General features: G+C 39.3%; 2 protein-coding genes across 2 annotated transcripts in view; one reads left to right on the top strand and one right to left on the bottom strand.

The window, feature by feature from the left end:
* Window positions 1-13,488, top strand: part of LOC117398016 (interferon-induced very large GTPase 1-like) — a 131,280-nt gene that overhangs the window by 48,202 nt on the left and 69,590 nt on the right. The gene's annotated exons all lie outside the window — the stretch shown is intronic.
* On the bottom strand, window positions 7,977-9,987 carry LOC131723246 (up-regulator of cell proliferation-like). The gene is made up of 2 exons (XM_059016874.1): window positions 9,046-9,987; window positions 7,977-8,360 (listed from the first exon to the last, which is right to left on the bottom strand). The coding sequence occupies exons 1-2, from the start codon at window positions 9,985-9,987 to the stop codon at window positions 7,977-7,979; spliced, it is 1,326 nt and encodes a 441-aa protein (XP_058872857.1).

Here is a 13,488-nt window from a genome sequence, read left to right as displayed (position 1 = left end):
CCAGTCCAGCAGTGCCAGCACCAGTCTTACCTGTCCCAGCAGTACTTCAGTAGCAGTGAACCAAATGCATGTCTCTCAATGGAGGTATAAACCCATCTACTTATTCGTATCGCTTTGCAGTTTGCATTAATAGTCTCCTGGCTGTATAAGATGATAACGATCACCTTCGTAACAAACCGGATATGCAGGGTTTTTTTAGACAAAAATTTGATTTTTGCCATAGTAAAAATCTATTCCTTGCTAAGGCCGTTATATGCAGATATCTTTTATTCACATTTTAACGTCTAACTGTTACTCATAGGTTCTAACAGTCACACATGTTGTAACTAACAGTATATTGTATCCTAATTACTAGTAAGCACAAAGCAAATCTTTTTGTAATACCTTTTTGTAATAATTACTCAAAGCTGTGTGCAGTTAAGGGCAATAATTTGATTGCAACAACAGGGTCAAAAGTATAGATATTAGCCTAGTTGTTTAAATATATTCATGCACAAAATTTACATTCGTAACAGCAATCGAGAGAACAAATAGAGCATTGTTTCACTATGGCCACTAACGTATCATGTATAATGTTATCACTCAGACACATGATGCAGGTGAACGATTATTTTCTGAAGGTATACGCTGCAAGGAGGGGCGGTGGGGCTGAGGGAAGATAATAGCGACCCCTCACTTCTAAATATAGCACTACACCCCTGGCTAAAAGCTCTGAAACCATGACTGCAGACGAGTCCGGCTCTTTTTGCATTGCAGTTTAGACTCACCGGTTCGCTCCCAGCCTCCACCCTGAGACACAACTCAACACCAGATAACAGGAAAACAAAGATTTGAACTAAGTGCAGCTACCTTGTGTGTTGACTCTTTTAATCTTTTGTTTTTGTTTTTAAGATATGGACGATGATTTTAAAGAGTGCCTAAAACAGTTCATTAATGACTTAGTGCCGACACTGAGCAACTATCCAAAGATGGACAGAGAAAACTCCAAAATCACTGGTAGACAGTTAAAGGAACACATCCAGGTAAACCTACTTTCACTTTTGTTTTACAAGGAGGCTGTGTGGTCCAGTGGTTAAAGAAAAGGGCTTGTAACCAGGAGGTCCCCAGTTCAAATCCCACCTCAGCCACTGACTCATTGTGTGACCCTGAGCAAGTCCCTTAACCTCCTTGTGCTCCATCTTTCGGGTGAGACGTAATTGTAAGTGACTCTGCAGCTGATGCACAGTTCACACACCCTAGTCTCTGTAAGTCGCCTTGGATAAAGGCGTCTGCTAAATAAACAAATAATAATAAATCTTTACCAGGTCAGAGTTTTCTACACCTGGTGAAAACACTAGCTGGATTAATATTGAGGGCAACAGTAGTATTTAGATCCGCAGTTATGAATGAAAGATATGTTTATTATTTTGAGAAGGTGGATTGCACTGAAATGGAGGCTGCCCTTGCTTACCTGAGATCTGGCTCCCAAGATGGTATGCTTATAACAAGATCTATTGCTTTTCTTGCAGGAAGTTACATCTGTGATTGCATCTGCCAAGTACGATATTGTTTCACTCAGGGAGGTAATGTACCTTCAACACTTTATTCACATTTGAGCTGACTGGCGCTCTTAATTAAAAAGTGATTTGAGTGCCTTAACTGCAAAATGTGATTGTTTCCACTGGACTCTTTCTAAGAAGATACATGATTGGGAATGATCACATTATGAAGTAAAGACACTGAGCCCTCTAGCGCAGTCGTCAGTACTGTGCCTCTATATTTTAACTAGTAGTAGTGCTTAAATGTCAAGAGAAACGATATAATGACCCTGACCTTATGAGAAATTCTTTTATTTAGGGTTTGTAAGTGCCATAGTGCCACCACCATTAAACAGACATGGGAACTTTGGACAACATTTTAAAAGGAAATTAGACTCCACAAGACACTTTCAACAGAAGTATAAACTTAGCTTTACAGAAACTTTAAAGCGATGCATGATTTTAGCATTGAATTTAGATTTGTGTTTTTGTATTCCCATATAGATGACCATAAAGCAGGATTTGCAGAAGGCTAAACTTCATTTTCAGAGCTCTGCACTTTGTTTTCAGAAGTTTATCAATGACAAGGTGAGCATATTTAACCAATAAAGTGAGCATAAGAACAGTTTGGACAGCAATCCTACTGTACCTAATACCAGATGCAGGACCCTTTAGTTTGCTATAGGACAAATACATATGTTGTCAAAACACATGTAGGTAATACGTCAGATAATTACCCAGTCTAAAGAATAGTCCATTGTCTTTTTTTCAGGGAAATAAATTTTTAACCAGGCCAGACCAAATGAAGAAGGAGGTGGAGGAAAAAGTTGATAAGATATTGACTGACGTTAAGACTCGGTTAGGAGAAGAAGACACTGAAAAATTGAAGACAGCCCTAAACACTGAGAAAGAAGTATTTCTTAAAAAACATAATTCAAAGTTTAAGATTTCTGTAGGGGCCCTGGTGACAGGCTCAGTGCTGGCTACAGGTGGCATTATTGCAGGAGCAGCTATTGCTGGAGCAGCTATTGCTGGAGTAGCTGGACATGCTACTATTATTGTAGTGAGGGCAGTGTGGTGGGACTGGAGCAGCAGCCATTCATATTGCAAAAAAAATCATGAATAACACAACAGAACCTGAGGACAACAACTGAAACACTGAGAGAGAGAGAGCCATGTACAGTATGTGTGCACTCCAAGTATAACATTAGGTGATTTTTTATATCAATTGCATAGACATTCATGTTTTAAATGCATGTGTGTGTTTTTTTTGTCTCAATAATTCAATTGGTGGCTGACTGGTATAAATAATATTTCCTAAAAAATTGGGATACAGTACATGATCATTATTCAACCACCAGCTAGTAATTCAATTATATGAAACCATACCACCATCATTGCCTTTTAAAGAGAGATTCTTCTGCTTTGATATAATTGTGGCTGAACAGTTGCACACAACGCTCACACAGCTTATATAGATCAAAATGGATCAAACACATGTGCATACTTTTCAGACAAGGGAGTTTTCTCATTTAACTTCCAATTGACATTTTATGTCCAGTAAGTTTTAATTAATCAATGATAACACATTTAGGCACAGCTAACAGATAACAGAATATTTTGCTTGTCAGAGAAAGGGTTATGCAACAGCCTTGACAATAATGTCTATGTTGTTAATGAATTATTATTATTATTATTTGTTTATTTAGCAGACGCCTTTATCCAAGGCGACTTACAGAGACTAGGGTGTGTGAACTATGCATCAGCTGCAGAGTCACTTACAACTACATCTCACCGAAAGACGGAGCACAAGGAGGTTAAGTGACTTGCTCAGGGTCACAAAATGAGTCAGTGGCTGAGGTGAATTTTGAACCGGGGACCTCCTGGTTACAAGCCCGTTTCATTAACCACTGGACCACACAGCCTCGTGTGTAGCTCTGTCTCTGTTTGTTTCTGCTACTGATGTTTCACAGCTCTTTATGTCAAGTTACTTTTATTCAAAATATTTTCTATTGTTATAAACAAACTACATGTCTCCAAGCTCATTTGTTAGTATTTGCAGTACCTATCTAATGTTATTTTTGTATTCTGTATTATTAATAATAATAATAAAAAAAAGTTTCAAGTTTTGAATACTCAATTTCTTCTCAGACTGGAACTTACAATCAGGACAGTCCACACAAGCCACACACAGAATAAAGAGCATGAGCAGGTAGGGGTAGTCTAATAAAGCCCAACAGTTGTGAATGCACACAGACCACTACGCAGGCAATAAAAATGTGCATTATAAATATCTTATGGGAGGTACTGAAATTGAAGAAGGAATCTATGAAAAAGACCTAGGAGTTTATGTTGACTCGGAAATGTCTTCATCTAGACAATGTTGGGAAGCTATAAAAAAGGCCAACAAGATATATTGTGAGGAGTGTTGAATTTAAATCAAGGGAAGTAATGTTAAAACTTTACAATGCATTAGTAAGACCTCACCTAGAAAACTGTGTTCAGTTCTGGTCACCTCGTTACAAAAAGGATATTTCTGCTCTAGAAAGAGTGCAAAGAAGAGCAACCAGAATTATCCCGGGTTTAAAAGGCATGGCATATGCAGACAGGCTAAAATAATTGAATCTATTCAGTCTTGAACAAAGAAGACTATGAGGCGATCTGAGTCAAACATTCAAAATCCTAAGGAGGTTAAATGACTTGCTCAGGGTCACACAATGAATCAGTGGCTGAGATGGGAGTTGAACCGGGGACCTCCTGGTTACAAGCCTGTTTCTTTAACCACTGGACCACACAGCCTCATCCTTTTATGTCCTTGGGGGGCGGGCTCAACTGCGTCACAGGCACTACGTGCAGCTTTGATATTCAGGTTTTTAGGGATAAACCCATGAGGTAATGGTTACATTTCTATTTCAGGGAACAAGGATTATGATAATAACCTAATGTTTATATTGTATAAAGTTAAGGTGAAAGTTTTAGAAAAAGGTAAATTAGGCTTTTCTTAAGAGCAGGACTGTCAAGAAGAGATAACATTGAGCTGGTCTTTATACGCAGCTGGTATGAAGAAACTGTTTTCACAGTTAATATTTTGTTTTGAATTTAAACTGAATACAGTTGTAATGTATTCAGTTTAAATGTATCCCCATTTTAATAAAGATTTTATTTTAACAGCTAAAAGCAAAATAACTATTTTGTATGCCGTTATCAAACATTGGATGAATAACAATATTACACAATGAGTCACATCTCTTGGTAGAAGTTCTGTTTATTAAGATACAGCATGTGCAAAGCAGATATTGGAATAAGATCTACAGTTTCTTTTAAACAGATTATTTTTGTTTAAATAAACTTCCAGACATTAAACTTTATTTTAATTTGCCATACATTCAAAGAGATGTAAGCATTATTGTAAAGTTACGACTGTCCTTCCAACTGCCAGTTTCTAACAGAGAGGAACCCTCAGTTTATCCAATTTGCTAACAGAACTTCTTAAGCAAAAGCTTATCATGGTCATTGATATGCAAAGACAAAGAACATTGTTTTGTGTGCTGTAAAATGTTAAAATCCCTATGAGTTCAAAATATATTTTACATAAAAAGAAATACAATCTTGAAGATACTTAAAGAAAATGATCACATTTTAGGTTATAATATAGTCGTCATCACAGTTGTCTTAATAAATGTAAGCCTTGAATATTGCCATTCGTTCACCATCACAATGAGAGGACAGCTTTCTTTGCTTATAAATTGTATTGTATTTATTTTCTTGTGGAGCTGTGGGTGATAATCAAAGATATCTGTTGGATTTATCAAGTAAAGGATACTAGAAGGCCAAGCTGATGCCTACAGGCAGACCAACAATCCTAACAGGCTCGTACATCACATTGTAAAACATGTCCTTCGATTTAGCACCTATAGCACTGCATCCAGGGTGATTATTTTACTAGAATGCTTTTACACTGTAGATCAGAGCTTCTGCTTATTTACTTCATGTTAAACAACTCTTTTATACTCTTCAGTGCTCGTTCCTTTGTTATGTTTCTCCATTCTGCTGGGATATCAGCAGGCTTTGCCTCATCACTGCAAATTCTTCATGAAATGAAGTCAGTACGTACTTCCAGTAGTCAGAGGCTTCAATACTGGGATCGGGGGCAATGTTCCAGTCAGGGTAGAATCTCCAATAGTCTTTATAGGGAAGCCACTCCCCCTCTGTTTCACTATTCTGAAATCTCTGATTACTGTGTACAAGTGATGTACACATTAATTCAGATAGTTTGCCAGAACCCTGTTTAATTCCACCCAGCCCTTGTGGTCGATGCACTGATGCGTGGTGTTCTTTGTGGTCCTTGCCTCCTGCCTCACAGGGGACCTTGCAGAACAGACACAGCTTTCCACAACCAAACACCCTCTTGAACAGCTCATCCTGCAGCTTGAATGGTAGGCTGTTAAGCTTCTCTTTGATATCACACCCTTGAGAAACTTCAGCACTTGTGATGTCTTCATTCCATTCACACAATCTTGAAGATATCCAATGAACTGTTCTGTGTTTGCTTTGTCCTGGATAAGTGTTAATCCAAGACCGCCTGTGGAAATCATAATATCACTGTTTAAATGAATGCAGATGTTTTTAATCAGCATAAAAATAATTTTGCGCTTTGTTAAAGTCTTATTTTCTTTTTCAATGGTTTCTTGTATTTTTTTTGTTATTGCTTCCAAATGTTTTCCTTCTAAATCTGAAAGGGCAGTACCTTTTTGAAACTGCTCAAGAATACAATTGAAAATCCTTGACTAAACCTTCATAGTTTTTACAGTAAGCCACATAATTATAACTGGGTTCATTCAGCAACTGTTTCAAAATGGAATAGTGGAAAGATGCCCGGGTGCTGTATTTCACAGAGTCTGCACCAGTCAGCATTTAATCCACAATATATAAACCAAAGGCATTATTGACATACTCCCTCACTGCAGGCTTGAGGCAACGCTCAGTTAATTCTTCAGCCTTCTTTAGGCTCTGGTCCTTCTCATGGCAAAGATCTGTGAAGTTAGAACTGTACTGTGGTTTGGACTTTTCCAGATGTTTCCTGGGGTCATTGCCTTCAATGAAATCTTCATGCATCTGTTGGAATTCCCTGGTAGCAAACCCACAGATGTGCAGCTTCAGATCAACTTCAAACTGGGCGTTGGTCTTGAGCTTCTCAATTTCCATCAGCTTGACATCTGTCATTTCCAACAGCTCTCTGGTGTAGGTCTCGTGGTAGTCAGCTTTACTGCTTTATTTGTGCGATACAAACTCAGTGCACTGTTCTGTTATAGATTTCACCATTGCATTTGCTTCCTCTTTGGGGTGTGTTGACAGTACCAAATGATCAGTGAGGCGTTTGTTATACCATACACGATCAAAGTGTTTATCAGTTACATTAGACTGTGTTTTGCCATATTTAGTCAAATCTGTGGCCTCATTTAACACCATTTTAACTGCACCTACATGTCTTTCAAATTGTTTTCTCAGCTTATTGAAAACATTTGACAATGTCTTGCTTCTCAAACCTTTAAAGTCCAGTCTCTTCATTGTATCTTCCCACATCCTTTCAATTTTGTTTTTCAGCTGCTCCTCAGATAAATCCTCATTTCTTTCCCTACACTCTCCTAGCAGTTGCAATACTCTTTCCTCTAATATTGCTTTATGCTTTTCATTGACATCATGTACTTTCTTCATTGCTTTTTGAAAATCAATAGCTGCTGTCAACTTGTTTGTAACAGAGTTTTCAATTTCAATCCTAAGAGTTTTGATGCTGGTCTCAAAGGTTGCTCTGTAGCTTTCTACAAGATTAACATGTCCCTCCTTACTGTCATAGTATTTAGTCAGTTTCTCCAGAGTTGTCATTTGTTGTGATGTCAGCTCTTTAGATGCCTCAGCTTGTAAACTCTTGAGAAACTCATCAAGGTTTGAGGTCTGCTCATTGGTATTTGTAATCCTTGTATTTGTGTTCTCTAGCCAGTTGTACATGTGCTTTTGTAAGTTAATTTCCCATTTACCATAGACATCACACACATTACTGTAAGCCTCCGCCACTAGACTGCTTATGAAGCTGAAGATGACATTTTCATATTTAACAGCTTTCCACAAACTCCCCACCCACTCCAGGAACTCTGTAGTTTGTGCAGAAGGTTTCTGGTTTGTGACACTTTTTAACACCTCAATCAATCTCTTCTTGACATTTGTGGAACACCATTCCACAGACCAGGGATGTACCATTTATTGTGTTCGGGATCATACTCCATGACATCTGAGATTTTTATGTTAGGATCTAGCTTCTCCATCCTGGCAGCTACCTGTATCATCTCATTCAGTTGTTGTAAAAGCTTATTTCTGTTCCTTGCATTGTTGTCATGAGCAGACACGTCCCCCACATTCTGTTGCACAAAGTAACATTTTGGTTTCTTTCACACTTCCTTCATTCTAAGAGGCGTGCACCACGATCTGTAGGATATCCTTCATCTCTGTGGAGTTCTCCATTGCAATGTTTATTATGGTGATGTCACTCAATCCAATAACCAGTGTTGCAAGCGCATTGTCATGTTCGTAGCTGTCTTCTAGTTGTGCCAGTTCTGGAGATTTTAGACCTTCAGTGTCGATTACAAAGATAAAATCACATTTCAGCTCTTCTTTAAGATCGTCTTTGACTCTGATTAACAGCATGAAGGCTCCTCTCGTGCATCTGCCACTGCTAACTGCAAACTGAACCCCAAACATTGTGTTGAGGAGGGTAGACTTCCCAGTGCTTTGGACTCCCAACACTGTTACAACCAGCACCCTGCCCTTGTGCTGAACTTTCTCATGGAGCTTTGTTAGAACATCAGTCACCCAGCTTACAGGGATATTTGATGCATCTCCATCCAGCGGTTCAAAAGGATAGCCATCTAACAGCAGATCGGCCACAATGCTGGGAAGCTTTTGAAACTGCTGAAGAAATGCACTAGTGTCAGAAAGGAAGCACACTGCTTCATAAATCTGCCCAATTTCACGCATAAAATGTTCGATTCCTAAAGAGCTGTTTGATATTTGCTGATCCAACTCTGTAATTTTATTTGTATTTTCTGTTAACTGGTCTGTGCTACATTGTTCTTTGTATTGATCTCGGAGACCAGAAAGTTGTGTTTGTGCTATATCATCCAATTTCAGCCTCAACCACTTGAGAAAAATATCTTTCTTGTTTATTTGAATTTGAAATAGCAGATATGAAACACATCATTGCATCAGATATATCATGCTTGTTTTCTCTCTTCATTTCTCTCTCTAGAGTTGACACTTGATACTCTTCAATAGACTTCTCTCCTGCCTTTTGTAGTCTGCACTCCTCCTTTTCTATTTTAGCCAGCTCCTTCCAAAGCTTCCCTTGCAATGGCAAATGATCCTCTTTATATCGCACTATATCATTGATTCTAGATGTGATTTCTGCAGCACTTCTCTTAGTGTTCTGACATTCAGTGCTGTCTTCATCTACAGGAATCCCCAATTCATGCGCTACTGTAGACATTGCTTCAATTGTGTTTTTGTGAGGTTTGGTTTCCATGATATTATTCATAGTTAAATGCAGTTTTGACACAAACTCTGCATCATTGGTCTGCTGTTTCTTCAATAGGATCTGACTTCCACTTAATTTTAATTTTGATGCCAAGTCTTTCAGAGAGTTTATGTTTTTCTCTGTCTTATTCGGAAAATTTGCAACCAAAAACAATTGGGCTTTAATATTTCCTGCAGAGGACAAGAGATTGCACTCGCTCTCCGCAATACTGTCAAAAAATATGAAGACTGCCGAGGATGTTTGACATAAAATGGAAAACTGTTTCTGAAAGGAAAGGAGATCTCCATGAAGCTTGGCAACAGCTACAGGTTCTGGAAAGATGTCCAAGTTTTTCTCTCCACAAGGAAGGTACCAACTTATATCCACTAGACCATTTGCAATTCTCTGTCTAACGTCACCACATTCCATGTCGCGATGGATAAATACATCATGGTACTGCTGGGGGTTGCTGAGAACCTGATTCAGAATCTGAGACTTTGATAAACTGCAGTCACCCAGCCTGACAAAAGAGATCATTGGCATGGCAGTGCTGACAATACTGTCTTGTACAAACCCCTTTGAGTCGGCTAATGAATGGGGTCTAAACTTCTTCACAATGCATCGCATGGCCCACAGCACTAATGTACACTGACTGGTGCTGCAGTCAGGGATCAAGAGAGGTACAGCAAACTGGCACATCGACATTTTTAACATCATTTCCTGCTGCAGGAAGCTATCTGAGCACAGAAAGAGTGCTGTGATGAGATCAAGTGGATTGATTATATTTGTGTCTTGACCATCATTACTACCAATAAGTTCAAGAACACTATCAAGGTCTTGCAATGCGGAGTCTGTATCTGCCTCAGCAGCACTGCACTTGGTACTCCGAGCTGTTACATTTACCATCATGATTCTTTTAAAAAAGCACCAGGGAAGTTTTTTCAGTGACTGAATCGGTTCATCTGTAATACTCTTCCTGTACTCATCAGTATAAAGTACTGGGACTTATTTTAAACTCCAGTACTGGTTACCGGGACTTATTTAATCTGCTTTTCATCCAACGTGGATGCATTCAATACACTCACACAGTCCACTAGCACAACGCTTCTCAAATGCGCTTTTCAGCACAGTTCATGCTGCTTGCATTCTGTTTCCTCATACTGCTTCTGTTAGCTGCTATTGACCACCATTAATGGCAGTATAATCACTGCATGTTGATTGGCCGAGCTTTCATTCGTCAGTGCTCGTTGATCAACGACAGAAGACTTTAGCAGTGTGACGTGAAAACAGTGGCATGGATTAATTATTATTACTGTTATGGAGTAATTGTTATTTTCTCTAGTGCGGCTGAGAAACTATCTTAATATCCTAACGACCGTTGCTGCACGTTAATCTGAAGGCAGAAATCCACGTCAGTGTTCACAATAAATTACATAGTTGATAAATATTATAAATAATTATCACAACGCGTTTTGCCTTGCACCAATTTACCACCTTGGCAGAACTTGTGAGAAAGTTCCTAAAATGGCAAGTGATGTTTGGAATAGTAGGGATTAACATTGAAAAACAGGATCAAGAAACTGCTGCTTCAGATTTGGTTTGAGTCAGAATCGGGATACAGATGTAGATGTGCTTCACGCTTTTCAAACACTGGCCCGACCTGCAAGGTACATAAGAACATAAGAACATAAGAAAGTTATGGAGGCCATTCAGCCCATCTTGCTCGTTTGGTTGTTAGTAGCTGTGAGGCGTGTGAGTAATAATGGAAATGTCCAGACAGTAATTTACGTCCAACCAAATAATTTGTTTTATTAATATTATTAGTTACATGATAAAATAAGAAAAATGAAAAAGAATGGCGTGAGGGAGGGGGTGCTGGAATATATAATAACAAAAAGAAGGGTTCGTATTCTCCTTAGTCCTCGTCACGATATCTCCGGACATAAAAGGGATAAAAACAGAAAAGAAAACGTTAATGCGTATTCCAACACCGTGCCAACAAATAAAAACAAAACAAGCCAACGCTTAGTGTCTCCCTCAAGCCCAGTAACCCCGCCTATGCTTTCAAGGACCAACCCCGAACACAGTAGCACGTTCTCTTTAGTATGCAAAGCCCCGCCCCTGTAGTCAGTGGAACACCAATCCCAAACTGACAAGTGTCCTTACAACTCACTTGACTCCAGTGGCCGGAATTTACATACTCACACTTCCGCCCCTCACCAAGGTGCCGCCCCTCATAAAGATGACTTTCGTCATGGTCACGAGACCTTGGTAAGGGAAGTCCTGAGTTGGTTTGATGCCTTCTACTGTCGGGAGGCTGAATTACAGACCAAAACCTCTTTGACTCATCACAGTAGCTTATTGATCCCAGAATCTCATCAAGCAGCTTCTTGGATCCCAGGGTGTCAGCTTCAACAACATTACTGGGGAGTTGGTTCCAGACTCTCACAATTCTCTGTTTAAAAAAGTGCCTCCTATTTTCTGTTCTGAATGCCCCTTTATCTAATCTCCATTTGTGACCCCTGGTCCTTGTTTCTTTTTTCAGGTCGAAAAAGTCCCCTGGGTCGACATTGTCTATACTTTTTTAGGATTTTGAATGCTTGAATCAGATCGCCTTATAGTCTTCTTTGTTCAAGACTGAATAGATTCCGGACTTCCGGTGACGCGCGCCGCGAGATGGTCGCACTTCATTAAGCTCCTGACTGTTATCCCCTATCTACGTTTTATACTTAAATTTATTTTGCCTAAAGACTTATTTTTTCTTATTAAATCCTGTTTAATGATGGCAGCGATCAAGAAAAACACTGCTTCTCCGCAAAAAAATCCGGAGGGCAAACGGTTTAAGTCCTCTCCTTTGCCTGACGATGTGGCCTCGGTGATATCACAAGCAATCGCCGCTCAAAGAGATTCGATGCGCTGCATGGTAGCTGACATGTTGTCCGAGGCCTTGGGGGCTGCGCTGGGCCCGGTAAAGGATTACATGGCTGAAAACGGAGCCATGCTTCGATCACTTAAAGAAGATATCACCACTCATGCTAAAAACATGGAGAGGGTATCTGCTAAAGTTAAGATTTTGCAAGGCAATCTTCGTCAAATAAAAAAGGACACTAACCATTGTCTCTCCCAGATTGACAAATTCCAAATGAAAATTAACGATTTGGAAGACAGATCACGACGAAACAATATTAGGTTGGTAAATTTACCATCGGGCATTGAGGGTGACGACCCCGTTCGTTATCTACAGAAGATGCTGCCTTGCTGGATCCCGGACCTCGCATCGGCTGCTCCTGGGCTTATTGAGATCGACAGAGCTCACCGGGTTTACTCAAACCACTCAAGCAACTCCGACAAGCCACGTACGCTGTTGTTTAGAGTTCTTCGTTATGCTGATCGCCAGGCTATTCTACAGGGTGCTCGCAAAGCGCAGCCGTCCCTTGCAGGAGGCCGCCGTTTGGGCTTCTACGCTGACTACAGCCCGGCAACAGCCCAGAGCAGGAAAGCCTTTACGGGAGTTAGAGCCAAACTTCGGCAGAAGGGCGTGGATTCCTTTTTAATCTACCCGGCAGTTTTGAAGGTCACCCACAGAGGCGATAAGCTATCCTTTGATTCACCAGGAGAAGTGGAGGATTTTTTGGCTGGCTTGGATCCCTCGACTTCGATGGCTGTAATTGCTCGAAAGTCTTTGCAATTTCAACCGGATATTACCGAGGAGGTCCCTATGCACGGCTCATAAGGAGGGATGAACAGGATTAGAATTGTTCTATTCTGAACTGCAAAGTGGAGCGGTACTGTATAGCACTGTATTTCGGGTTTACGCTTTTTTTTTTATTTTATTTTTTTATTTATTTATTTATTTTTTAATTGTAAATATCTGCAATACCTGTTTTCAACACATCTATTTTTGTTCTGATCACAAGGGAGACGGCTTTAGAGGTTTTCTCCTGTGTTTTTATTTATTTATTTGTTTATTTTATTTTTTTTATTGTAAATATCTGCAATACCTGTTTTCAGCACCTCTATTTTTGTTCTGAACACAAGGGAGACGGCTTTTTAGAGGTTCTCTCCGGAGTTTTTTTTTTTTTTTTTTTTTCTTTTCTCTTTTTTTTTTTTTTCTCTCCCTCCAGTATTATTATTATTATTATTATTATTATTATTATTATTATTATTATTATTATCGTTTATACACGTGCTGTTCGGAAATAGTAAGGAGACATGAGTACCACTCGATAGTTCTATACCCTTCTTAAAAATAGCACAATTGTTTTCCTATTTACAGATGTTTTATTGCTTTATACTGGAATCAAAAGGGATGGTTCAAAACCCCTTTTATTACTATTATTATTGTATCGCTAATTGTACAGCTCGCTGTCTGATCTTGTGTAAGACGCACATTTATTTTTCTCTCTT

The sequence above is a fragment of the Acipenser ruthenus genome, chromosome 54 (genome assembly GCF_902713425.1).
Source record: "Acipenser ruthenus chromosome 54, fAciRut3.2 maternal haplotype, whole genome shotgun sequence".
In the NCBI taxonomy this organism is placed as follows: Eukaryota; Metazoa; Chordata; class Actinopteri; order Acipenseriformes; family Acipenseridae; genus Acipenser; species Acipenser ruthenus.
Note: the sequence above shows the minus strand (reverse complement) of the source record. Positions and strands in the feature narration are given on the sequence as shown.

Coding starts and splice junctions, on each gene's coding strand:
- LOC131723246 (XM_059016874.1), bottom strand. CDS start 9,987: ATGGTAAATGTAACAGCTCGGAGTACCAAGTGCAGTGCTGCTGAGGCA. Junction 8,361..9,045: donor CAATTGAAGCAATGTCTACA/GTAGCGCATGAA, acceptor GTTCTAACAAAG/CTCCATGAGAAAGTTCAGCA.